General features: G+C 34.2%; 2 protein-coding genes and 1 pseudogene across 3 annotated transcripts; all 3 read right to left on the reverse strand.

Annotated features, from left to right (window-relative positions):
* Window positions 1-892: 892 nt before the first annotated feature.
* On the reverse strand, window positions 893-8,235 carry LOC144839858 (RISC-loading complex subunit tarbp2-like). The gene is made up of 7 exons (XM_078695421.1): window positions 8,165-8,235; window positions 6,987-7,259; window positions 6,074-6,228; window positions 5,575-5,714; window positions 4,940-5,060; window positions 3,144-4,580; window positions 893-3,075 (listed from the first exon to the last, which is right to left on the reverse strand). Coding segments are annotated over exons 1-6 (954 nt in total). The 5' UTR covers window positions 8,167-8,235; the 3' UTR covers window positions 893-3,075; window positions 3,144-4,317.
* A 1,798-nt stretch (window positions 8,236-10,033) lies between these two features.
* LOC144839782 (asparagine synthetase [glutamine-hydrolyzing]-like) lies at window positions 10,034-18,564 on the reverse strand. Its single transcript, XM_078695273.1, has 9 exons — window positions 18,470-18,564; window positions 15,305-15,569; window positions 14,175-14,321; window positions 12,799-13,063; window positions 12,579-12,671; window positions 12,167-12,421; window positions 11,754-11,961; window positions 11,377-11,614; window positions 10,034-10,756 (listed from the first exon to the last, which is right to left on the reverse strand). The coding sequence occupies exons 2-9, from the start codon at window positions 15,554-15,556 to the stop codon at window positions 10,526-10,528; spliced, it is 1,689 nt and encodes a 562-aa protein (XP_078551399.1). The 5' UTR covers window positions 15,557-15,569; window positions 18,470-18,564; the 3' UTR covers window positions 10,034-10,525.
* Window positions 18,565-19,261: 697 nt separating this feature from the next.
* LOC144839714 (asparagine synthetase [glutamine-hydrolyzing]-like) lies at window positions 19,262-24,341 on the reverse strand (annotated as a pseudogene). Its single transcript, XR_013611780.1, has 9 exons — window positions 24,308-24,341; window positions 23,569-24,190; window positions 23,241-23,387; window positions 22,769-23,048; window positions 22,574-22,666; window positions 22,120-22,374; window positions 21,772-21,979; window positions 20,744-20,981; window positions 19,262-20,245 (listed from the first exon to the last, which is right to left on the reverse strand). The product of XR_013611780.1 is annotated as an asparagine synthetase [glutamine-hydrolyzing]-like (transcript).
* Between the last annotated feature and the right edge of the window lie 448 nt (window positions 24,342-24,789).

Below are 24,789 nucleotides of genomic sequence, written 5' to 3' on the forward strand. Positions count from 1 at the left end.
GACTAGGCCTACTAAACCACAAACAATACATTGTTCTGCAAGTTTAAAACATGCAATAGAACAGAGTCTTAATTAATCCATGGAGGGTTCCTCCATGATTAACCTGATGCCAAATTGCTTTTTAATTAGTATTGATTTAAAACAACAATATAGAAGTTTGTCTCAGTACATCACTAGTAAAGCAGATACAATACATTTTTATTATTTTGTTGTGCATGTTTTCTACATTCTGTATACAGTCTGTCACTTCTGAAATGTAATATTTGTTTTAATGTAAAAATGAAGTCGATAAAATTGTGCATATTTTGTACATACAACTTGTCTTTCAATATTTTTCATGTAAAATGCAATAAATAAAATTAAAAGTACAGATTTTGTAAATATAATTTTATCAAGTCTGTCAATATTTGCATGTGAACTTAATGAATTAATAAACTCAATATAAACTACTGTATATGTTTTGTTTCATTTTACGCTGCAGGTTATACAAGTTCTACAAGTACTAGACTCATTATTATTTTTTGACGTAGAACAATGGGAAAAGGACCCCAATTTAGCACTCCTAAGGGGCCCTCCAACACTGGGTAGCTGCATTGGGGGCTCCTGTGTTTAGCCACTTAAGCGCTTAATAGCTGTTATGTAGCACTTTTGCTTAAGTATAGTTATTACATGCTATGTGTGCCAAAATCACCATCTATCAAGAACATAGACTATACAAGTACAGAAAAACAAATTAAATTACTATGCTGTTTGATTTTAACTCCGGTTTAGCAAACAGTAAAAAAGTTGCAGAAAAGTATAGTTATGCACGCCAGGTGTGCCGAAATGTTTAGCCCACTTGCCGTCCATAACCTGGACTATTCAAGTACATTTTTTGGTGAAGTCAGACAAAAAACCTGACACATTAGATCGTTTTTCTGTCCTACAATAAAACATTTTATTCATTTTACGGAAACTACACTCAATTTGTCACTTTAATGCTACAACACTACTACATAATGCATGCATACATTTTTGTCATAAGATGTTGATGATCCTATTTCATGTTAATATCTCCAACACATCAGTCTAAATCAAAACAATTGTGATATATTCTTTAAACAAAAAATTGGCAAAGTTTTTTTTCTGTTTTCATTTCCTTGTATATTGGCGCAGACAACTCTCCCAAACCAGACACCCTCGGTCCAACTTTTCAAATATTATAATTTCAACTGGGAAGAACATTCTGCTTTTTGGAGTTTTTAAGTGTAGTCAGAAATTGCACTTAAGCAAGAAATTTCCCTTAAATACAAAATATTTTCACTTAAGTTACATAAATACAGGGTTGTTTCTTTTGAATATTTGACATTTTTTTTCGAAAATTGTTTCGAAGTCAATAAATATTTAGTGGTATTATTCCCTTTTAGTCTTAGTGAGAATGATAAATAATGCAACAGTATTTGGAAGGGGATTGCATGTTATACCAAGATAATTTGTTTAGTAAAGCTTCCATACTTCTGTTTTAAAATATTTGTACCGTATATGCGCAATTCAGTGTACCGGTCCATTTCCATGATGCATAAGCGTTGACAGTTATACAACACAAAGGGGTACTTAGGAGAGAAGAATGTTGTTAGATGTATATTTTCACACCTGTGCGCAATTCAGTCCAATTATACCCCCACCCACATTCATGGTTTAATAATACGGTACACATTTATACACAAAATTATAATTGTTGAATATTATGTGAAACAATGTGATGTTAACATAATTAAAATATGTATCAACATATCCCCATCCCCCAAGTCTTTAAAAAGTATTACATGTATGAAATGCCATGTGTGCCAAAAATATTTATCTTTTTACCATAAGTTGAAATGAACCTAGACTAAACCTTAGTGTATTCCTGCATATGTTCCATGCTTGGACAAACAATCAAACTTTTACATAATAGGGCCTATTCTAAAGACACTGATTCTTGTTTACCTATTACAATAAGAGGTTTTTTCTAAAAACTATCTTTAGCATTATTTTACATTAAAATCTAGTAAGTTTTAAAACATAATCACAGTAGTATACTTAATTTCTTGGATGACATGATTCGGTTGCTGAAGAAACAAAAATGAATACAAAATTTTATTTAAAAAGGATAACTTTCTAATCTCTTTTTAAAACTTAGTCATTATAAAATCAAAACAATTTTGTGCATTTTATAAGCATGAATTAATTAACCTAATTAATCTAATCACATTTTTTTTAAACAATTTATTCATTGTATTGTAAAACTAAAATCCGATACTTAATCTCAAATTAAGTTTATTGTTTTAATATTTTTTGCTACTTATGTAGTCAAAACAAATTATTAAATCTTTTCTAATTTCTGCTTTTAATAAGTGTCTATTCATAATGACAAATTTCTATAAAACACTTAAAATTTGGATAATTAAACTAGTATGTTCTAACATTATTAATTTAAAATTAAAAACACATTTTTCTTTGAAAACTGCATTATTTAAAAATTTCCTTTTCTTCTTTGCAAGTGCCCATAAAAACATTTATATTTAAAATATCGGTAATTAAAAACACATGCACACGTTTTCCTAACGACAACGTTTATAAATGAACGTTCTACCAGTATTCATCTGGCACTTACCCATAATACCCTTTGCTTCTTCTTGGGCATTTTACTTTCAAATTATTATCATTGTTTTTCGTTTGGAAAGGTCTACCGCTACTAAAGGTACCACGGACCAAAATTCATCATCTATTTCCAAAAGCATTTTTTTTTTCTCAATGATAACGTTTTCCATTATCATTTAAATTTTTTTTTTAAATATTTATATTGTATTTTAACTTTTCTTTAATGGGAACATTAGGGAAAATGTCTTAACAAGTTTTGTAATTTTTAAATATTCAATGAACTTTGACCTTTGCTACCCACCTTTATGTTCTTATTTTCCAATGAACAATGTAATCTTATAAATACAATAATCCCTATTCACCATTTAAAGAGCTCCATAGTACACAATATATTACCATATTCAATGTTTGCCATAAAAATAGTAAAGAAATATTGCTTATTTTGTTAGCTCACTAATAATTATTGGATTTACGATTTTACGATTTTTATTTGACTTTGGATCATCCAAAAGAAAATTTACTTGAAAATTATTGGATTCACCAACTTCAAGGTGGTATATCCATCATAAAAATAAAACATCCATCAACAGATGTCAATGATTTACTGAAATTTGAATAACTCTTTAATAAGCTATATTTTAATATCCAATAAACACAGAAAACAAATTTGACACTAGTGACTTGAGCATCCATCCTTAAAATGTAACATCCATTCTCAGATGGTTAGAATTCATAATAAAATATTTAAATTTGATATTGTGTATTATGTAGCTGTCTAAATGACACCTATGATTTAGCCACAGCTTTTTTAGACAATAGAGTAAAGGACAAGAAAATTCAACCATTATAGAAAAAAAAATGAAACAAATTGCAGAGATTATTAAAGATGGGTTGCGCAAATTAATATTTCGGCCGAAGCAGTGTAAATTTTAGATACCTCTTTCAAATCAATAAGCGTGGTCTATTTAAATGTATATATTTGTTTAATTCAGGATGATAACTTGACAATTGTAGACATTGTCATGCAAAAAGTATTTCAAATGCCTTCCCATGTTAATGTACACTTATCATAATTTGTTAATAATATTATGTACGTCATCACGAACGCTGAACGTCTTGTGACATAGCGCACTAAACAAGACTTCTCCAATCAGAGCGATTATTGATCAAAGTGTGCATTGACTATTTTTCTTTTCTTGATGTAGGTATCTTTAAAATAGAAATTGCTGTTCAAGAAAAATGTCTTTGTACTTTTATGAAGACAAATAAAGTTTGTTTTTCTTTTAGCCAAGTAATAAATTAAATGGAAGAAGGTGAAACTAAACTATGTAGACCAAAATCTGTTAAGAGTTGTTTGTTGTGGCCAATATGTTTTAAATTATTCGGTTTAAAGATGATTTTAATCAATTTTCATTAATAAAAACTTTTTTTTTTAAAGTTTCATCTTTTTTGATGATCTGAAGTTACTAAAACTTTCTTATCTTCACATTTACACAAATACATTCAATATTGAATAGCTGAAATAATTTAATAATAATGGTTAATTTTATCTTGCTCTTTACTCTAGCTTGTCCCTAAGGCATGGTTTGTAGCTGTGATATTTTCTACATATTGTCAACCACCTGTTGGGCAGTAGGCAAATCTGTTGACATCAGCCAACATCAGTTTGGGAGGGTAACCTTTTGTAACGATTTCTCACTGATTTGCGCTTGGCATTCCCTTCGTCGACAGCACTTTCAGGAAGTTTAGAGCATTGAGGGCAGCCTCCGCCTTCGACTGGTCGAGTGTATCCGCTGTGCCCATGCAGACGGCCAGAGGTGCGTTACTTCCTGGGGACATGGTTAGTTGTACAAGACACTGTCTACGACCACTGATACTAGTCTCCTCAATAGGAATATAACGTATTTCAAAGTTCTGTTCTTCAGCTAAGTCTTGAAGCATTGAACAGTAATTGGAGTCTGTAAAAAGTAAAACATGTAATTATTGCCATACTCAATCTGTTGAGGAATTCAAAGATGTAGTGTCCCCAAAACAAAAATAAAGATGAACAAGATCAAACTTGGGCCAAAAGTAGGAAAGTTTTTCATTTCGCAGAAAAAAAACCCAACAAAACCCAAAAAGGGTTGTGTTTACCCAGAATTCTGTTGTCTTTCGATGTGCTTTCCTAGTTGTCTTAATTCCAGTTCAATGAGTCCAATTTTTCGTCAAAGTGGACAATTATTATATGGCATTGAAATGGCATATTCAACAAAAAACATTTTTCAAGACAATATTTCTTTAATTTTAGAAGCTTTTTTGTACAAAACATTTCTTTTACCATGGTGTGACGTTAAATCCTGGCTTCGTAGAATATCTATCTTTTCTCCAGATGAAGTTTGCAGTAGGTTCAACTGATTCACTTTAAGTTGTGTTGATGAAGATGGGCTTCCTTTCTTCTGCTGTAGGGCAAGGCAGACATAATTTCAGATAGATTAAAATCATTTTAATGCTATTTTCAAAGGTTATGATGCTACGCAAATATATAATTGGGTGGTTCGCTAGGCAGAGATGGGTGGATCACTCCTATTTTTGTGGTATAACAAGTTTTTGCAGGCAGGTACTGTATATGCCATTATTTTCGCGTATAGAATCTTCGCAATTTACCAATATCAACATTTTAGGGTGTTGATATTTTTGCGGACGCCATTTTATTTAAAAGTGTCATTCTAACCTAGGCCTAATGTAGCTTAAATTACGATTTTTTTTTTTGTATTACAAAGAAAAAAACAATTTGAAATTATTCAACATTGCGGTACTGTTCCTAAGCAAAAATAAAATCACCCCCAAAATAATGGCATATACAGTATTAGAAAATGTGTGCACTTTAAACAAACATCCACACAAAGAGCATATCTGGTCTTCTGAAAATTATTTATTAAAGTTACTACCAGGAATATTAGATTTTATTCTTACCTTCATGTCCACTAGTTTCCTGATGTCTTGAGCAGCCTTGAGGGGCGAACCAGGGTCTGTGTCTGGCGGCAAAGACTTGATTCGCAACAGCATTTGGGATGCTGCCAGACGTTTAGCAAGTCGTTTACTTTTGGCTATACCTACGTTTAAATTGGAAAAACAATGTTTAATGTCACATAATAGTTTATGTTATAGTTTTACAATTTTTACCTGACAAAATAGTAATTTAAAACAAAATAGTCAAATTGGCTGCCAGAAAAAATATGTGATATTATATCACTACCGTATTTGAGCACATCACACTTTATTGGTCAAACTAGTTTGATAGTGTACACATAGCTTTACAGCTGTGTAATGGACTTGGTACTGTAAAAGACATATAGTCAGTAGACTATATGTAAAGCTTGATACTAGGACGCAACGCAACTGAATTGACCAATCTCAAGCAATAGTTTGAATAATTCTCTCTTGTGATTGGTCAATTCTAAGCTTTACTTACCCTTCTCCTCAAAGCTACCAATTTGAATCCTCATTGTAAACTCCTTGGCATGTGGTGGTCCTTTCTCTTCACATTCTTCATAGTCTGGTTTCCTCCAACCCAGGTATGTCACCAACTCTTGCAGCTCCCCGACAGGATTTGATGCATCTTGATTCCTAGTGGAAATAGAAAGGAAATCTGATTTCAAAAATTTAAAATGTTGTTTTTTTATACTCCATATCCATAATCCATATATATATACACAATAGTGGTCTAGTGGGATGCAGGAGTGCTATTATATTGAGCATCAACATGTAGTGTTCGTAAGCACTAACTGTATACAGTCAATAGCCACCATATGTGATCTAGTATCATGGTTAGAAGGACCAGTACCAGTACCAATGATTGATATATTATATTTTTATTTGCAAATAGTTTTTGTTTTTTTAGTTTAGTTATTCATGTTTTCCATTAGGTTCTGTTTTGACTGCATATTAGTGTGAGTGGCACCAATTCAAAGGTGAATGGTCAATAAATATATAAATTGTATACTGGATGGATAGAATGTGGGCAAATGCAGTCTTTCTCTCTCTCTCTCTCCCAACCAAGCTAGGCCTAGACCCAGTTAAGTCTATACTTTCAGATTTAGGAAATAAAAATATAATATGTATGAAACAATACAATATAATAAAAACATAGGACAGATAAACTGTTTTGATACACGGCCTAATTTCACACCAGCTGAAGAAACTATATAAACCTGTTTATTTCTCCTGATTAAAATTATTTTAGTGCAGTTATTACTGCAGTAACTACACATTACATTTTACTGCAGCAATAAACCGTGTCACTAGTTGACTTTGAACAGGTTAAAGTGTAGACACAATTTAGTTTCTGCAGTAACTGCAGTAAAAAAAGTTTTATTTTTCCTTACACAGATCCATCTGTGGACGTCTCGGTACTGTCACTCTTTACTGAAACAGGAATCGCTACGTCCAACTGTCTGAGGACCACCTCTGCAGCAGCTTGTTTTGAGGATTTCTTACTATGGCCCTCACCTGTACCGGTAACATCACCTACAGTACACCGAATGGTGAATGTCGGTTGGTGCGATGCACCCTCTTGACCAATCGTCTCGTAAACTGGCGTTATTGCCTTCTTGGCACATAACTCCTGTAGAACACTAACAGCAGTCTTGCAATTCATCCTATAAAATAATATACAGTATGTTATTTTCTATTTATGGGTGTTTAAATGAAGCTAGGAGTAGGTATATTATTAAGGTAGGTCCCTAGATTTATAGTTATCATTTAATTTAGGCTTATATGACTGTACCAACAAATTCAACTGCACAAATTTTGGATGGAATAAATGACTAGGATTACTAAGTTAGGATTAGCCCAAATTGAGCCGCATGCATAGTCTAAACGCCCAAATACAGATTAAGTTTTTGTTAAACTGCGAGGCATGATAGGCCTACATCCTTTTTCAGATAATTTAATTGGATCAGGCAGTCCCAGTTTTAGGTGTTTCATTGTATCTTTTTCTTTAACAAATACATAATTATGATGATGGCCTAGGCCTATATGTTTGTAATTATTTTTAAACCGACAATAAATTTAATCTAATTAGAACAAATATATGCACGGTGACGATCGAATCATCTAAAAGTTATAATAGAATAGTCAAATAGAGTCTAGTCTAGAGACGGTCTCGGGCACTTTTTGCAGTACCTTGCTCGGCTCGGGCCGGGTTTTAGTAGGACCGCCAAGACTATTTAGCCTATAATAATAGGCTATTGGATGACTGGTTGGGCCGCCGACAAGTTGATCTGCCGTTGATTTCTATGAAGCTAGGCCTAGGCCTATAGTCTAGGCCTATTAGCTTAGGGGGCTACTAGGCCTAGATAATAACGTTGGCCTAGGTAGCCTATAGCCTAGGCTGGGCTAGCTAGGCCTAGCCTAGCCTATTATTAGTATTAATAATTATGCCTACACTCTACAGCTAGGCCTAGTAGGCCTAGTTCTACACACGCGACGTAATTTATTATTTCGTATAATTGTCTACCAATATATATATATATATCACTAGCTAGGCCCAGCCTTAACTTACATGATTCGTTTTTTCCTTGGACGAAGTTTTACATTCCACCGGCCGCCTCAGCAGCAGCAAGAGTGGCTCGGCTCTCGGCTCGAGATAAGAACAGCAGCAAAAACAGCGCACAGGGGGCAGCACAGAAAAAACCTAGAGCTGCTGCGCGCCAGCTGTATTTTTCTATTTTACATACGGGGCGCCGGTCTGGACAGATTTATATTATTAGGTGACACCCAGTCAGAGCGAAATAAATAAATGATTTATTTCTAGTCAATACAAGGACTTGTACATCGCGAGATCGTGTTTTTAGCTACAGTATTACCAAACAAAATAAACATTCTGATGTACTTTTATGTTTATAGGATGTTCATGGATTTTGGCTCATAGGTCATTTTAGTTTTTTAGTGCGCTAATACCTAATAATTACAAGTTAGGAAATGTTTAGGTGCTAGGGGTTGATTTCAATCGAACTTCAATCGAAATTTTCTTTGACATTTTCTGTACAGGTCCACCTCATTACCCATGAGTAACAAATACAACTATATATTCCATGGGGGAATTTAAATAAACACTCCGAGAGAGAATTTAATCATACATTTTTGCTTTATTACAATTAATATTATTTTATATTACGGATAGTATATTCTTATTTTGCGTGTATAAGTATGCTTCGGTGAATTATAAGAATGTCACAATAGACCATTGACAGTGTATGATTTTGAGGCGTTCAAACAAACTGTTGTAGGCCTACTAGTTTTGAAAACGCAGTCAATTGACGTGGTCTTCTAGTTACCATGCAATATAATCAAGAATGCCAACTTTATTGACATATTTTCAAACAATATCTGGAATCCCATCTCTTTCGCATAGCATATGAAATTACGTAATTTCTACCTAGTTCGAGCCTTGTGAACGTAGCGCTTCTATATATAAATTATGGTTAATTCTGACATAGGCGAGCACAATGCAAAAACTTCGGTACAAATCTCCGCCTTGAATACCTACCTTATCTATCTCAGATGTACCGCGAAACATAGATTTGATAACATTAGTGTTCAGTTCGACGCTATTTTTCCATATTTCTATCTTAGGAAGATATTACAAAGAGTTTTTTAACAACATTATTTTATGATTTCAACAGTAGATTTTCTACTCAATTTCAATTCTTCGCGGTCAAGTAATTTCCGGGTTTACGATAAGTTCACCTTGCAGCAACATGGTTTCAACTATTTTCTCTCTTTTATACACAAGGGAGCAGTTAAAATAATAGATTTGACCCTAAAGGTGACTGGAAACAGGCACTTTCCATCAATCAATACAGTGTCCCTTTGGAAGACGGAAGAAAAAAACAGATAGTATAGGCCTGGAGCGTAAGTTGGCCATTAGTCATAGCCATTTTAGTTTTTTGTTTATTTTAGGAACGGATCGCGCGTGTGAAAGGTACAGTAGTTAAAAAATAAAAATTATACTGCAAATTAATAAAGATCAAATTAAATATACGCCATAAAGAATCGGAATATATTGTGGGGAATAGTATTATAAAATTACATAGGGAGAATTGATGATAAGACATTAATCGAGCGAAATCCCGATAGCTGAGTTTTATTAAGTAAGCTGGCAGGAATAACTGTAGGCTATCTGTGTCCCGTTAGGACCGAGATGTCTGCCCATGTTGCAAGCCGTAATGTCTTCTTTCTTGGGCCGAAACGGCCCACTCTGTCACGGCAGTTAGTTTCAAAAGATGTTTAAATTAAATAATGTATTAATACTTATTAGGATGATATTTATTTGAATAAACGCTTCTCCAATAAAACATCACTTTGAATAATAATCCCCCCCCCCTCCTCCCCGCCACCCAACCCAACTATCTAATAAACGTCCATCCCATCCACATTTATAATAACACAATTATACTATTTGTAGTAGAATTCATCGCACTGTTATCTACAATTTACCAAGCATTTGTTATTCTTTTTTACCACTTTTCATATCTATTAGAGGATTTCATTTGATTATAAATGTTACCATATTATTAAAACTAAACAATTTAACATATATCCCTCGAATAAGCACTTCCCTCAAATGAACTCCGCCTCCCCACCTCCGCCATATATATAAGGGCCCTACCAAACAATAAAGACTATACTTTAAAATGTTATTAATCATCTAAGACACTGTGAAACAGAATAGTTTAATTTTACGAATGTCAAGCATTTTCAATAATGGTAACCGACAGAAAACGTACAAGAAGGACATTATCATTCCGAGAACCATCGTCTACACTTCCTAGAGGGGGAGCGAGCGAAGCGAGCTCACCCTCTAGTTAGAGAAATTATTATTATTTTCATTGTCACATGTTTTCGTTACGACTAAATATAACTATGAAGAATTAGCGTCATCACAGTTATGAACACTTTTTTTATAGTGCTTCATTCCACGAGCAGATGGGTCTACCATGTTCGTCCATTTGGGCCACCACATGTAGGGAATCCACGAAGAGTGGTTCCCAAATCGACGTTCAAATATCTGTCTGTAATAGAAGGCTTCTTTTGTTGTCGGAGTATTGAATGGGAACAGTGACGGTGCTTCTTTCATCATGCTTTCAGTAACCTAAAAGAAATACAAACATTAATGATTATAATACTCTAATAATGTAATAATTATGTTCATGCATTAAGGGTCTTTCACACCTATTCCTTGACGGTTCCTGTCCGGCACCGGCAAATCAAGTCGAACGCCAATGTTTCGTTTTCACGACGCTCCACGCGGCTATGCGCAAATTGATATGAGCGTAGTCGCGTGGAAAACGAAACATTGGCGTCGGCGACTTGATTTGCCGGTGCCAGACCGAAACCGGTGTGAAAGACCCTTTATTGAGTTCCTGTCTTAACACGTTGGGGGAAAATAATGCAACCTTTGATGTTTAAATCACTCAAACCAACCGAATATGGCATTTCGTTTGATTGCCACCGATTCAAAAGAGAATGGTTAACAAACGAATAAAATGTAACTATTTTAGTGCTTTTGTGATTTTAGATACGTGTAAAATAAAATAACGAGTCATATAATATTCAAACATTCTAATGAATGAAAATATTTTCCCTGTACAGTTCTGCTGACAATCGTGAATAGCGCCACAACATCAGTAAATGGGAGTTGTACGCCAATGCTTGAACCATATAGTGCAGGAACGATAGTTTTCAATATGTTCCTAATTGGTTAAAACTTACCTTATCCTCTACAAACTCTTTTAACACGACGTTCCAGGATTTTTCAGTGGAAGAAACGCCGTCACTAAATCCTTCTTTAGGTCTCCATAGGATCTCATCAGGAAGCAGTCCAGTTCCATCAAAAGCTTTGCGAAGAAGATACTTCTCTATGCCAAAACGAGGTCCACGTTCTTGTTGAGGAATGGATAGAACGTAGGATATAAGATGATGGTCCAAAAATGGAACACGTATTTCAAGTCTGAAATATGCAAAGATAATCTTTGAATTAGTTAGAAAAAGTGTTCTTTAAATTGTAAAATGTACAATAGAGAATTATCAATAATTATTTGTTCATTATTCATTTCAATGGTATATTCTAAATGTTAAATTCTCCTAACCCGTGAGCTGCCGGTATTTTATCACTCCTTTGAACATCAAACAAGTACAAATCGTTAAGTAGGCGACGGCTCTCTTCGTCTGCTTCTTCTGGGCTTGGAGCAAGATGAAAGTTAATGTATCCTTGAAAAAGTTCGTCAGAGCCTTCACCAGAGTATACTACAACTGTGTCAGTCTTCTCTTTGATGTACTTTGCAACTAGGTACATTGCTAAATGTAAACAATTAGTGACAGTAAAAATGGGATCAAAATACATTGAGAGCATAATAGAACACTACGTCAAGCAAATAGTTGAATTTATTTATTCATCAGCCTATTACGTGCAACAAAGGACACATTATCAAATTGTTTACAATGATTTGGCCTTTTAATAGAAACGTTTAATTGAATTTTACGGTTGAATAAAAAAGATTACCAATAGATCCACGTAGAGTAATGATATCATAAGATTCCAAAGAATATATCACGTCTTCAATAATTCCAATGCCTTCTTCTGGAGTAATCACAATCTCGTGATGTTCACTGCCAATATGTGCTGCCACTTTTCGGGCAGCAGCAACGTCTGTACTTCCTTCCAAGCCAACCGAAAACGTCTGCAACGCATACTCTACTCCATTTTCTATGGCGAATTTTGCTGCTAACGCAGATACCAAGCTTGAATCCAAACCACCTAACATTAAAAAAGAAAAAAAAATCGTAGTTTCGTAAACAAATCGCCATCATTCGGTAAGATACTGTCTCTCACCAAATCTTTGCAAATGATAGCTGTCTGTTATGTATATGTCTAATTCTTATCAACAGAAAATGTATAGGCAATTAGAGTTTACCTGATAGAAAGCAACCGATTCTCCTCTTTGCCATAAATCTCTTTCTTACAGCCTCGGTAAACAAGACTCGAATGTTAGCAGCGTGATCGTCTCCTATAATGAATTAGTTAATTAACATTATGCATATAATCGTACAATTTCAGACATTTTTTAAGACAAGAAACACACTCATGTCATGCTGACTTAAATTTTTGATAAAAGATAAATTAGAAGCTTATACCTATAGGCATCGGGCATGAGGTGTCTGCCCATTTTGGTAGTTTTTCGATTGAATGAAACCGTTTTCTCTCTACAAATGAAGCTTTTCCATCAAGCCCCACATCATACTCTTCGTATAGTCCAGGAAGTACAGGTGTAATTTCTGTTTGTATGCAGTTAAGATCAACTATCCCTTTCGCTTCAGATGAGAAGGCAAGAAAACCTCGTTTTTCTTGATACAAACGATACATTGGGCGAACTCCAATAGTGTCACGTCCAATGTACACCTGTAAACAAAGAAAACAGATATATTCGAAGTAGTAGTGGTAGGTAATAGTAGTTAAAGATGTAACGGTAGTAGTAGAAGTTGAAGTATTATAATTAGTAGGTGGTATTGTTAGTTAGTGATAGTAGAAGTAAAAGTAGTAGTTTTGTTTTAGTGCGAGTAGTTTATAAGGTAGTATATTATTTGGAAGTATTAGTGGTAGTGGAAGTGGTAATAGAATTTGAGCAGTATGTATTAGTAGTAGGCCTACTACCAGTAGCAGAGTAGTAGCAGCAGTAAAAGGGGAATAGACATTAGTAGTAAAAGTGGAATAGACATTTACTAGTAGAGTAAAAGTGGAAGTAGTAATGATAGTGGAAATGGTAGTAGAAGTGACGTGACTATAAATAGTAGAAGTGAAAGTAATAGTGATAGTGGAAATGGTAGTAGAAGTGACGTGACTATAATTAGTAGAAGTGGAAGTAGTAGTGATAGTGGAAATGGTAGTAGAAGTGACGTGACTATAATTAGTAGAAATGGAAGTAGTAGTGATAGTGGAAATGCTAGTAGAAGTGACGTGACTATAATTAGTAGAAGTTTAAGTAGTAGTGATAGTACGTATAGTGTAGTGTTATTAAAATAATAGTAGAAATCCTACTATTAGTGGTAGTGGAAGTAAGCAGTATTCGTAGTGGATGTGGTAGTGGTAGTAGCAGGAAGCTAGTGAAGCGGAAGTGGATAGTAGTGGAAGTGGTATTAGAAGTGGAAGTGGGTAGTAGTGGAAGTGGTATTAGAAGTGGAAGTGGGTAGTAGTGGAAGTGGTATTAGAAGTGGAAGTGGGTAGTAGTGGAAGTGGTATTAGAAGTGGAAGTGGGTAGTAGTGGAAGTGGTACTGGAAGTGAAAATGGTAGTAGTGGAAGTGGTATTAGAAGTGGAAGTGGTTGTAGTGGAAGTGGTATTAGAAGTGGAAGTGGGTAGTAGTGGAAGTGATATTATAGTAGTAGTGGAGGTATAAATGGTAGTAGAAATGAAAGTGGTAGTCGTAGTTGAAGTGGTGGTAGTTGAAGTGATGGTATTAGAAGTGGCAGTAGAAGTAGAAGTGGGAATTGGTACACTGTAAAATTGATTTATACCTTCTTAGCCTGTGTATCAACGACACAGAATGCATACACTCCATCAAGCATTTTGACCATAAAATCTATTCCGCCATAAGCATACAAGTGAATAAGAATTTCACAATCACAGTCGCTAGTAAAGTTGAAATTATACTGGTCACGTAACTGAAAAAAACCCAAATGTATTTGTTTTATCACTGAGTTTTTAGAAAGAATAACAACAGTTCATGGTGAATTGAATTCATTTTCAAAACTTGTCCCCTACATTTGGAACAATTAACCTAACTAACATAATACGTAATGCGACCAATGTTTAATAGTACTGTAATTCAGTGATGTGTTACATATCGTGTTTAAATGTAGTGCATGTGCAATTCAATATTACGAACAAATGAATATTATTTTATTATGTTTGACTACAGAAACGAATAAGATAAGATAAGATAAATCTTTATTAATGTCATGACCACAACAAGGCGAATGTGAAATTGGTTTTCCTTGATGCTTAAAAACACATACAATATATAAAAACATTAAAAATATCAATACAATACATTAAAACTATATAGTAAACAAGTTATATTTACAGAAGGAATAAAAAACAACTATCTTTGAAATGTTGAGTTGGAAACATGAATAGAGTTGTGGACAAATGATTTCCTACATCGAGTAGGATAGAATAGTAGAATAGTAGGATAGTAGAATAGGTACGATTTCCATTTCTATCACGTGTCTTTCGCTTTGCAAAACGTAGAAACTATTCGAATAATAATGGACAGACATGTATGTTATTACAAAAAATAATAAATGACAATTTACAGTTCTGCGCATTTGTTTTCTCTGCAGTTTGCCAAAGTTTGTCAACTGATCTACTGAGCAAACCTTGAAGAACTTTTCTTGATGAACTTGCAAATAAAAGTTTGCGTGTGTAGCCTAGCAAACTTTACAACATTTTTTGTTCGCCAACTCGGAGTTACCGAGTAACTTTTCAAACAATAGTTTGATATGAGCATAGACCTGATTTAAGCAGCATCTTTAATGCGATTTATTTGTTTTCAATTATTCTTGCACGGTTTATTTATTGAAGGGTGTTATGTGTAATCATAGGTAGCCCTAACAACAAGAGAGGTCTGCTGTACACTTCATACCTTTTTATAATTGTAAAGTTCACCGTTGCACATTGTAATAATATGTGGAAAATCCTTGATCATCATTGGTTGATTTCCGAGTCCACTGCTGTCAGTAATCGCCAATCGATGGAAGCACAGTAAACAATTAGTGAATTTCTCAATATTTGTCAGAGTAAACGCATCAGGACCTCTGTGACGTATTGAATACGCTTTCTGGAAATACGTCTGCAGATCCATATCACTTCCGAATATTCCCCAAATTCCACACATTATGACGTAACTTCTTTAAAGATACAAACAAAACAGTACCTTCAAATAATAGTTGTAAAATAATCAAGCTTGTTTCCCACTAGGACGCAACGCAAGGACGTAAACGCAATATAGGGCCTAAACTTGTTGACCAATGACAAGTTAATAACGCACTTAGAAAGATTTTAAGACGCTCAAGGAGCTGTAGTGCTAGTGCTATGTTTGTTGATAACCATGTTCCCTCCTTCTATGAGTACATTCGGAAATCAATTTTTTGTTTCAAAACAAAAATTGAAAAAAGCTGTAATACTTTAATTACATGTGTTTTTTCTCGTATTCTAAAAGATTCAAAGTTGCATAGAAAATGGACAGAACTTTTGTATATATAATCTCATGTATACTTTTACGTGTGTTAACTAGTATCAGTATAGCCATAATAATGTGTTGTTTTGTAAACTATAGTAATCAATAATATAATAATGTCTACAGTCTACATCCAATAAACCTCAAAACATAATCCACATATTTTAAGAGGCACTATATGTCAACAAATAAGTATTAGTCCTCTCTCCATGACGGTTGTCACATAATGCTTTGTATTATTTTTTATTGTATTTATATGTTTCATATGGACAGTTTGTCTGAAATAAAGTTGAATTGAAAACGACAGTCATGATTGGTCAACTCACTTACGTACTTACGTTACATACCTGTATTCTCTGCTGCACCGCTGTCAAGCTTAGTTTCCACATACTAGGACGCAACGCAAGGACGTAAACGCAACGCAAACGTGTTGACCAATGACAAGCGACAATTCGAATAATCCATAATCCAAGTTTTAACTTATATAGGTTTTCTTTCACACCCACTATGTTTTATTATTACGCGACTCTAATAGCTATTTCGGTCGGTCGGTCGATCGGTAAACACTAACTCAAATTTGCGCACGCGACTGCAGCTATGTCCTTGTTAATATAGGCCCTACAATATGTGTGGAGAAAATATTGAATTGAATAAACGAATAATCCATCGATTATTATTGGTAAATTCAATAATTAATTTGAATGACCACAGACTCTTCAATATGTTGACTGTTTGTCACTTCCTGTCCACATAACATCGTTTTAATTGAAAGGTGGGGCTTTGAAAGGCGACATCCATACAGTTGGTTGGAAAGGGTCAATTCACATTTGCCCAATTATCAAAATCATCTAAACCTGTTTGGATAGCTCTCAGTGATTTAACTATCCGGTCATCAGTATGACATTCTATAGTCGATTGTATTGTGGCATGGCACATACACATTAGTTGGCCGCTGAGGGTTTTTTGTGGGTCTCCCCAATGAGGAGTTCTAATTTCCATTCGGAAAAAAGTATTAAAATATCTATCAAACCACCATTTTCAAAGTTGTTCCGTGCATGCATCTGCATTTTGAGAAGAGACGACTTTACTGGAATTCGTATCAAAACAGGGAGTATCTAAACATTTAGGATGGCAATATTAAAACAACCTAAAACTTAATTAATCACTTACTTGGTTAAATTATTTTGTTGATTACTTACCGTTGTAAGTCCAGAATTGAATGCGTTTGATAAAATCATGGACCTATTATTATAGCACTCTGCTGCTATTGAAATAGGCCTACTATTAGCTTATCTAAGCTTATTGAGCTTAGATTGTTAATGCTTAACGAATAGCGCTATGAATGAACTCATTCATCCATTCATTTCACTTTAGGAAGCCTATTGGATATTTCTATTGTACCATCACTCTAAAACTTTTGAAATACAATAATAAATATAAATCTATTGTATCGTTACCGATATTTTATCATTCTGTTGTATAAATATATAGGCTTACATTGTATAAATAGGCCTACGGAAACTCGACGGTGCAGTACAATTTTTTTAGATGGGAATCACTGGGTATGTCTTTCATGAGAAAGATTAAACTTTGTCTGAAACAATTTTTATGTCAGGTATAATTGTATTGCGAGTGCAATTGTTAATAAAAATTACCTGTCATTTCAAAAATTTACGAAGAAATATGTCTATATCCTACAAAGGACTAATCTTAAACCCCTTTATAATATGAATTATTAGTTAAATTTTCAATATCATCATTATTGTATTTCCTGTGAAGGATGAAAAAGTTTGTAATCTGTAACTGTACTTCTTTAAAAAAGAAAAAAAACTTTTTTTGTCGCTTAAATAAATTTAACTCTTACAATCTGTGAATTAGTTTTAAGATTATTAATAATGACATTTCCTACGGATATGATTCCTGAATGAAGAGAAATTTAAATTCAGATAAATACTGTATGTACTGATAAGTTTAATATAAACAATGACCATAAAAAAACTAATATTGATGTTATTTGAGACAACAAACGGGTAGTAAAGCCACTTGTGTACGTATATAATAGTTTAGATAGAATATTGAGTAGGTTTTGATCAAATTGATGATTTACTCTAAGTTGGTTAATATTTAATGAATCGCCATGAAATTATTTTTAGATTAGCGTAACAAAAACTGGTAACTGAAAATGCTATATACAGGCTTTAACATTTTTTTTTTTAATGTTGGAATGTTTGGTTAGGTCTGGTCAAGAAAAAAAAACTTTATAGTATAAAGTAGGAGTTGATTTATAGGTTGGTGGCTATGATCACCTATTGGTCCCAAGGTCCTGGGTTCAATCTTGTTCAGTACTCAACCCATTTACAAACACTTATTGTAATAACCATTCATCATAAATGTGTATGTTTTTCCTGTGAACAGAGTTGCCACCTTTAAGTAAATGAAATAACTTACGGTTAATTTTGGCATTTTCTTTAAAGAAGTACCTACTCTTATTTGTGTAATTTAGGCATTGCATATTTTTTATATTTCTACCTATAATGAGACCATCAGAGCCAATTTCCATGCCATACTTACATGATCAGTTTTTACTTTCGGTGAAATTAAACCAATTCGGTGTGGACAGACACATACGACTCTCTCTCCCACAATAACCTGTTTCCCAGTGGACGTTCCAGCATCGTACGGGACCGACTCACTGTGTATCGTGGTGAGATCGACTTAACGTTGTACGGGGCGCCGCCGTTTGGGAAATTGTCTTTTTTAGTGGCGTCGTGCAAACGCGACTCTACAGCTGCTCACTATGTCGGTCGGTCGGTTGGTCGGTCTGTCGGTAAACACTAACTCAAATTTAAGCACGCGACTGCTGCCATGTATATGTTATTATTACCTCCGCCTGAATGGCGAGAGGTGTGGGGTTGATCGCATGTGTGCAGTGCTTGTTTCTTTCTATATTTGTTAGCAGGATTACTCAAATGGTATTGTCAGATATTCATTCAATATTTTAAGGGATGGTTTTGTATGGGAACACGTCATTAAATTGTCAATGCCTTCTGTTGAAGATTAGCACAGCAAAGGAATGACACAATTAGCCATGGTTTTGAAAACGTTTGTAAGGTTTGTTAAAACCACAAAATTCATCAGGTAATGTCATTATCATTATGTCGTTATTATCGATATAGGCCTCCTAATTTCCCCTATGTTTTATACTTTTTTAAGATTTTTAATGTGCTACATGATTTTGTTGAAAATAAGCATTTTCTTATTTAAGTGGGGGATAGTTCAAATTACACAGTAAAATCCCTATTCTTTTGTACACAAATGTTGTAAATAGGGAGACATTTTTAAACAATTAGGAAAAATAAACGGTAGTAAAAAATATTATCAGATGAAATATAGGTAATAGGCATATAACTTGAATTTTACGTTTCTGGTTATTTTATTCAACTAGATTTTTATTTTCGTGCTATACCAAAATTATCCACTGTATAGACCTACTCACTAACTCTTTTTTTGTATTTTCTAGAGTCACCGGATACTACTACTACTGAAAAAAATCTGTCTGGCTTTTATATATTGCAGGATTTTGCAAACTTTTGTGTTTGATTATTTTAAGGGAAATTCATGTTTTTCGTCGTTATTTCTGTTCAATATTTGTTTTATTTATATTTAACCAGATATTGTATTTAAAATCCATATCTGTACCTGAACTTTAATACCTTTAGTAATAGTAGAGTCTTTTTTTTACATTTGCATCTTTAAAACATGGAATTCTTTACCTTTGCATTAGTTTCACTCAACTTCATTTCAAAAGAACAACTCACACATAAAACCGAGAGCTGACAGCCTAAAAGTAATATTACTCATTGTCTCCTTAAAGTTGGTTAACTTAGACGCAAATACGCAACGCAAGTTGACCAATTGCAAGCGAAAGTTCGGATGATCCATCGCATTGTAATTGGTCAAATTCCTTGCGTTGCGCTTACGTCCTTGCGTTGTCACTAACCACTAAACTAGCTGCCCGTAAATATAAACCCAGCTAACGTTTTCAAAACCTAGTTTGCTCCTATATCGGGTTTACCGGTCCTTTTATCAATCTGCATATGATAGCTTAGGCCTAATACCTATCGAGTATTAGTGTCTTCACGGCTTTGAACACTTTCATAGTGCTTCATCCCACGGGCAGATGGGTCTTGCATATTTGTCCACTTGGGCAACCAAGTATAAGGGAATCCACGAAGATCGGTTCCCAAATCGACGTTCAAATATTTGTCTGTAATAGAAGGCTTCTTTTGTTGTCGGAGTATTGAATGGGTACAGTGACGGTGCTTCTTTCATCATGCTTTCAGTAACCTACAGAATTTAATTTATGTGAAATGATAATGTATCGAGTGCCTTCTGTGTAGGCCTACCTATCAAGCTACTGTATCATGTATGTCTACTTATACAATTTTCTGACTGCACAAAACAGAAGTATTATTTTTCTTGTACGCGTGAAAATAAGCAATGTTAGTATACTTATAGGCCTACGGGGGTCACGACTTAAAGTTCAGTGAACTTACTGTGACCTCCATCCACCCACATTTAATATATGTTGTGTAAATTATATAATATATATATATATAAGTGAGTGGAAAAAATAAATAAACGAAACGAAACGAAATGCTAATGGTAAAATTGGGAAATATCATTCTGACTAAATAATCGCCACGCGGAATAAATATTAGGCCTAATAGTATGGAGAAAATACTATTAATTCTGACAATGAAATGTCTACATCAAAACATTCATTCGTTTCTCTAAGTGCACTTACGCAATCATCTTATATTCACTCATTACAATTTAGCCTACCTTATCCTCTACAAACTCTTTCAACGCGACGTTCCAGGATTTTTCAGTGGAAGAAACCCCGTCACTGAATCCTTCTTTGGGTCTCCATAGGATCTCATCAGGAAGCAGTTCAGTCCCATCAAATGCTTTGCGAAGAAGATACTTCTCTATACCGAAGCGAATTCCGCGTTCTTGTTGAGGAATGGATAGAACGTAGGATATAAGGTGATGGTCCAAAAATGGAACACGCATTTCAAGCCTGAAAAATATGTAAATTTCTCTAATTAAAGCGTTCTTTCAATTTGTAAATATAGAATTGGAAAAATGAGTTAAGCCTGATTGTTGTTTTTTTTTATAAGTAGGCCTATATTACACAGAGGCGCCTTTAAATGTGGAACCACCTTAGCTTCAAGGCGCCTCAGATTAACAATTTTAAAACAAAAAACTAACAGAAACATCAATCAAATCTTCCAGAATTAACAAGAAATTGTTGTACATAATAAAACAATAAAGCATTTTCACAATTCGAAAGAAAATCGGAACCAAAAATAAAAAATTTCACTTAAAAATTATACTGGTACGTTAAAGAAAAATCCTTGGCTAAAATATCCTCAATAATTGAGTTAGCGCTTACAACATCTATTTGTGTATTATAATTACGGTTGTCATTAGCGAATATATTCGCGCGATTCGTTCTGATTGGCCCTTTTTCCGGTAACAAAAAGTAGATGAAGATGAAGTAATACGCATGCTTCAGCATCATCAATTTGCGCGAAAAAAAAAAGCTTAATGATTTCCACCATCTATCGTCAATTCGATCACAAATTACAAACATTGCATTATGATTCATGCGATAATGTGAGAGTTTATTACATTTTTTGGTTTTTTTTCAATCGTAGATCTCTGTCAAATATTTGTATCTGGAAATGGATGAATGAATATTATCTATTATTATTAATTGTAACAACTGTTAATAAAACCCATATTGGAAGTAATTGAGTTTTAATTTTGCAGACATTTTAAATATTTAAATCTGAAACCATTCTAACCCGTGAGCTGCCGTTATTCGGTCACTTCTAAGAACATCATACAAGGTCAAATCGTTAAGTAGGCGATGGCTCTCTTGGTCTGCTTCTTCTGGGCTTGGAGCGATATGAAAGTTAAGATATCCTTGGAAAAGTTCGTCAGCGCCTTCACCAGCGTATACTACAACTGTGTCTGTCTTCTCTTTGATGTACTTTGCAACTAAGTACATTGCTAAAATAATATAAACACAATGAATCAATGACAATAATTTTAGAAGAAGAATTTCTTCCCTCTCGCAGCAACCACAAGACGTTTAGCCTAATTAAAATGTCGACAGCCCTTGTTACCATACTGATTATAAAAATGTTTACCAATAGATGCACGTATAGTAATAATATCATAAGATTCCAAAGAATATATCACGTCTTCAATAATTCCGATGCCTTCTTCTGAAGTAAAGACAATCTCATGATGTTCACTGCCAATATGTGCTGCCACTTTGCGGGCAGCCGCAATGTCTGTACTTCCTTCCAAGCCAACCGAAAACGTCTGCAACGCATACTCTACTCCATTTTCTTTCGCGAATTTTGTTGCTAACGCAGATACCAAGCTTGAATCCAAACCACCTGACATTAAGAAGAACAAGGTTAACATCTTTACATTACACTATCATTTTCGAATTGTATTGCATTTGTTATGAATATTTTGGTTGCTTATATCAATAGTACTTATTGTAGTATTTAGTGTAGTTAATATTGATACAAGCACTGAAAATAACAAAAATATAGTAGATCTAAAGTAAAGTATAGAACATTAGACTTTCACCTGATAAAAAGCAACCGATCCTCCTCTTTGCCATACATCTCTTTCTTACAGCCTCGGTAAACAGAAGTCGAACGTTAGCAGCATGATCGTCTCCTAAAAATAGTTAATTGATATAATTATATCGTTACATTAACATTAAATTTCAATTCATAATAAATTACTTAATATATCAATAATCAATTTAAAAGAGCTTACCTGTAGGCATTGGGCATGAAGTGTCGAATACCCATTTTGGGATTTTCTCAATTTCATGGAATTTCTTTTCCTTTACAAATGAAGCTTTTCCATCAACTCCCAGATCATACTCCTCGTATATTCCAGGTAGAAGAGGTGTGATTTCTGTTGCTTTATCAATACTATTAAGATCTAGGCCTATTATTCCTTTCGCTTCTGATGAGAAGGCAAGGAAACCTTGTTGTTCTTGATACAAACGAAACATTGGGCGGACTCCAATAGTGTCACGTCCGATGTACACCTATAAACAAAGAAAACATTTGGTATAGTACATTTGTACCTTGAAGATCATGATTGACTTGAGAACTAGTACATGGTGTTACTTGGAGTGGCTGTAGTAGTGGAAGTATTAGTAAAATAGACCTACTGTAGAGTGGAAGTCCTAATAGTTGAAGTTGAAGTGGAAGGAGTAGTAGAGTGTTAGTGGCTTTACCTTCTTAGCTTGAGTATCAATGACACAGAATGCATACACTCCATCGAGCATTTTGACCATAAAATCTATTCCGCCATGGGCATACAAGTGAATAAGGATTTCACAATCACAATCGCTAGTAAAGTTGAAATTATACTGGTCACGTAACTGAAAAAAACCCCGAGAAAAACCCGTATTAGTAGTTAATATTTATTTGTTTTATCATGGAGTTGTTAGAATTATGAGATATTTCATATACGTAATTATCGACGACACATTTTAAAAATTGTTCAGCATCATAAAGGGATCGCATGCAGGGTGTGTTTAGGTATAACAATTTATAACATACCTTTTTAAAATTGTAAATTTCACCATTGCACATAAAAATAATGTGCGGGAAATCCTTGATCATCATTGGTTGATTTCCAAGTCCACTTTTGTCAGTAATCGCCAACCGATGGAAGCACAGTAAACAATTGGTGAATTGCTCAATATTCTTCAGAGAAAATGAATCAGGACCTCTGTGACGTATTGAATACGCTTTCTGGAAATACGTCTGCAGATCCACATCACTTCCGAATATTCCCCAAATTCATTATGACGTAACTTCATTAAAGATACAAACAAACAGTAAATAGTTTTAGCAATGAATCCGTAATTAGCACAATGCTATTGCATGGTTACAATAACAACTCTAATGTTTGATTCCCGCCACTACATACGCAACGCAAGTACTGTACGTTAAACGCAACGTAAGTGATTTGACCAATCAAAGATGAATTATTTGAATTGTCGCTTGTGATTGGTTCAATTCCTTGCGTCTATGCCTGCGACACTCTAGTGGGAACCAAGCGTAAGAAATGTCTACGAATGAGCTCTCGCCACACTTATAGGCCTCTTGGTGGCATACGAATTCGTAAACTTCTCAGTTCTCAAGATCCAGGTTTTGAATTAAGAGAATTCCTCGGCGCCTAGAGAAGTACAATAGAGTAAAAGAATAGTAGATGAATGGTCAGTGCTAAAATAACAAAGTATTGATATATAATTATTTAAGATTTTCCTATGAAACTATGACTCTTTATACCTACGTGAATAACACAATTAACAGCACTTCGGCAGGTGGATAGACTGGGAATACACAATGGTATTTGTTACTCACGAATACAGAGCTATCAGATCATTAACATAAATTGGTCGAGTGTTTCTATTGTAGCAATTGTGCGTTGGTCAATTGTTCTACACGGGTTGAAGTCCGGTTAAGTTCGGAATTATCTGTTTGTTATAATCATTTATGGTAGAGTGTTCAATATCAATCATCACAATAGGATTAATATACCACCCCGGTAGGTCGAGGAGTGGTGGGGCTTTATGATATAGAATATAATATATTTAAATAAACAAATTGCATATTTTTATATTATTCACAAACACTAAAAACACAAACTTTCCGTTGTCTGATTTTGTCCTGATACTAACTGGGTCGCGGCAAAAAAAAGACATAATTACAAAATTGAGTCCGACGGTCAGTATTAATAAATTAATCCCTAAGAAATTATTTTTTAACACGAGA

The sequence above is a fragment of the Antedon bifida genome, chromosome 4 (assembly GCF_963402885.1).
Source record: "Antedon bifida chromosome 4, ecAntBifi1.1, whole genome shotgun sequence".
NCBI lineage: Eukaryota > Metazoa > Echinodermata > Crinoidea > Comatulida > Antedonidae > Antedon > Antedon bifida.

Excerpts from the sequence above, each read along its gene's own strand:
- LOC144839782 (XM_078695273.1), bottom strand. The coding sequence starts at position 15,556 with ATGTGTGGAATTTGGGGAATATTCGGAAGTGATATGGATCTGCAGACG. Across the intron at positions 13,064-14,174 it reads TTGATACACAGGCTAAGAAG|GTGTACATTGGACGTGACAC; the intron begins GTATAAATCAAT and ends CTTTGTTTACAG. Across the intron at positions 11,962-12,166 it reads TACTCTACGTGGATCTATTG|CAATGTACCTAGTTGCAAAG; the intron begins GTAATCTTTTTT and ends GTTTACATTTAG.
- LOC144839858 (XM_078695421.1), bottom strand. Across the intron at positions 6,229-6,986 it reads ACGTCCACAGATGGATCTGT|GAATCAAGATGCATCAAATC; the intron begins GTAAGGAAAAAT and ends TATTTCCACTAG. Across the intron at positions 4,581-4,939 it reads GGATTTAACGTCACACCATG|ACTCCAATTACTGTTCAATG; the intron begins GTAAAAGAAATG and ends TACTTTTTACAG.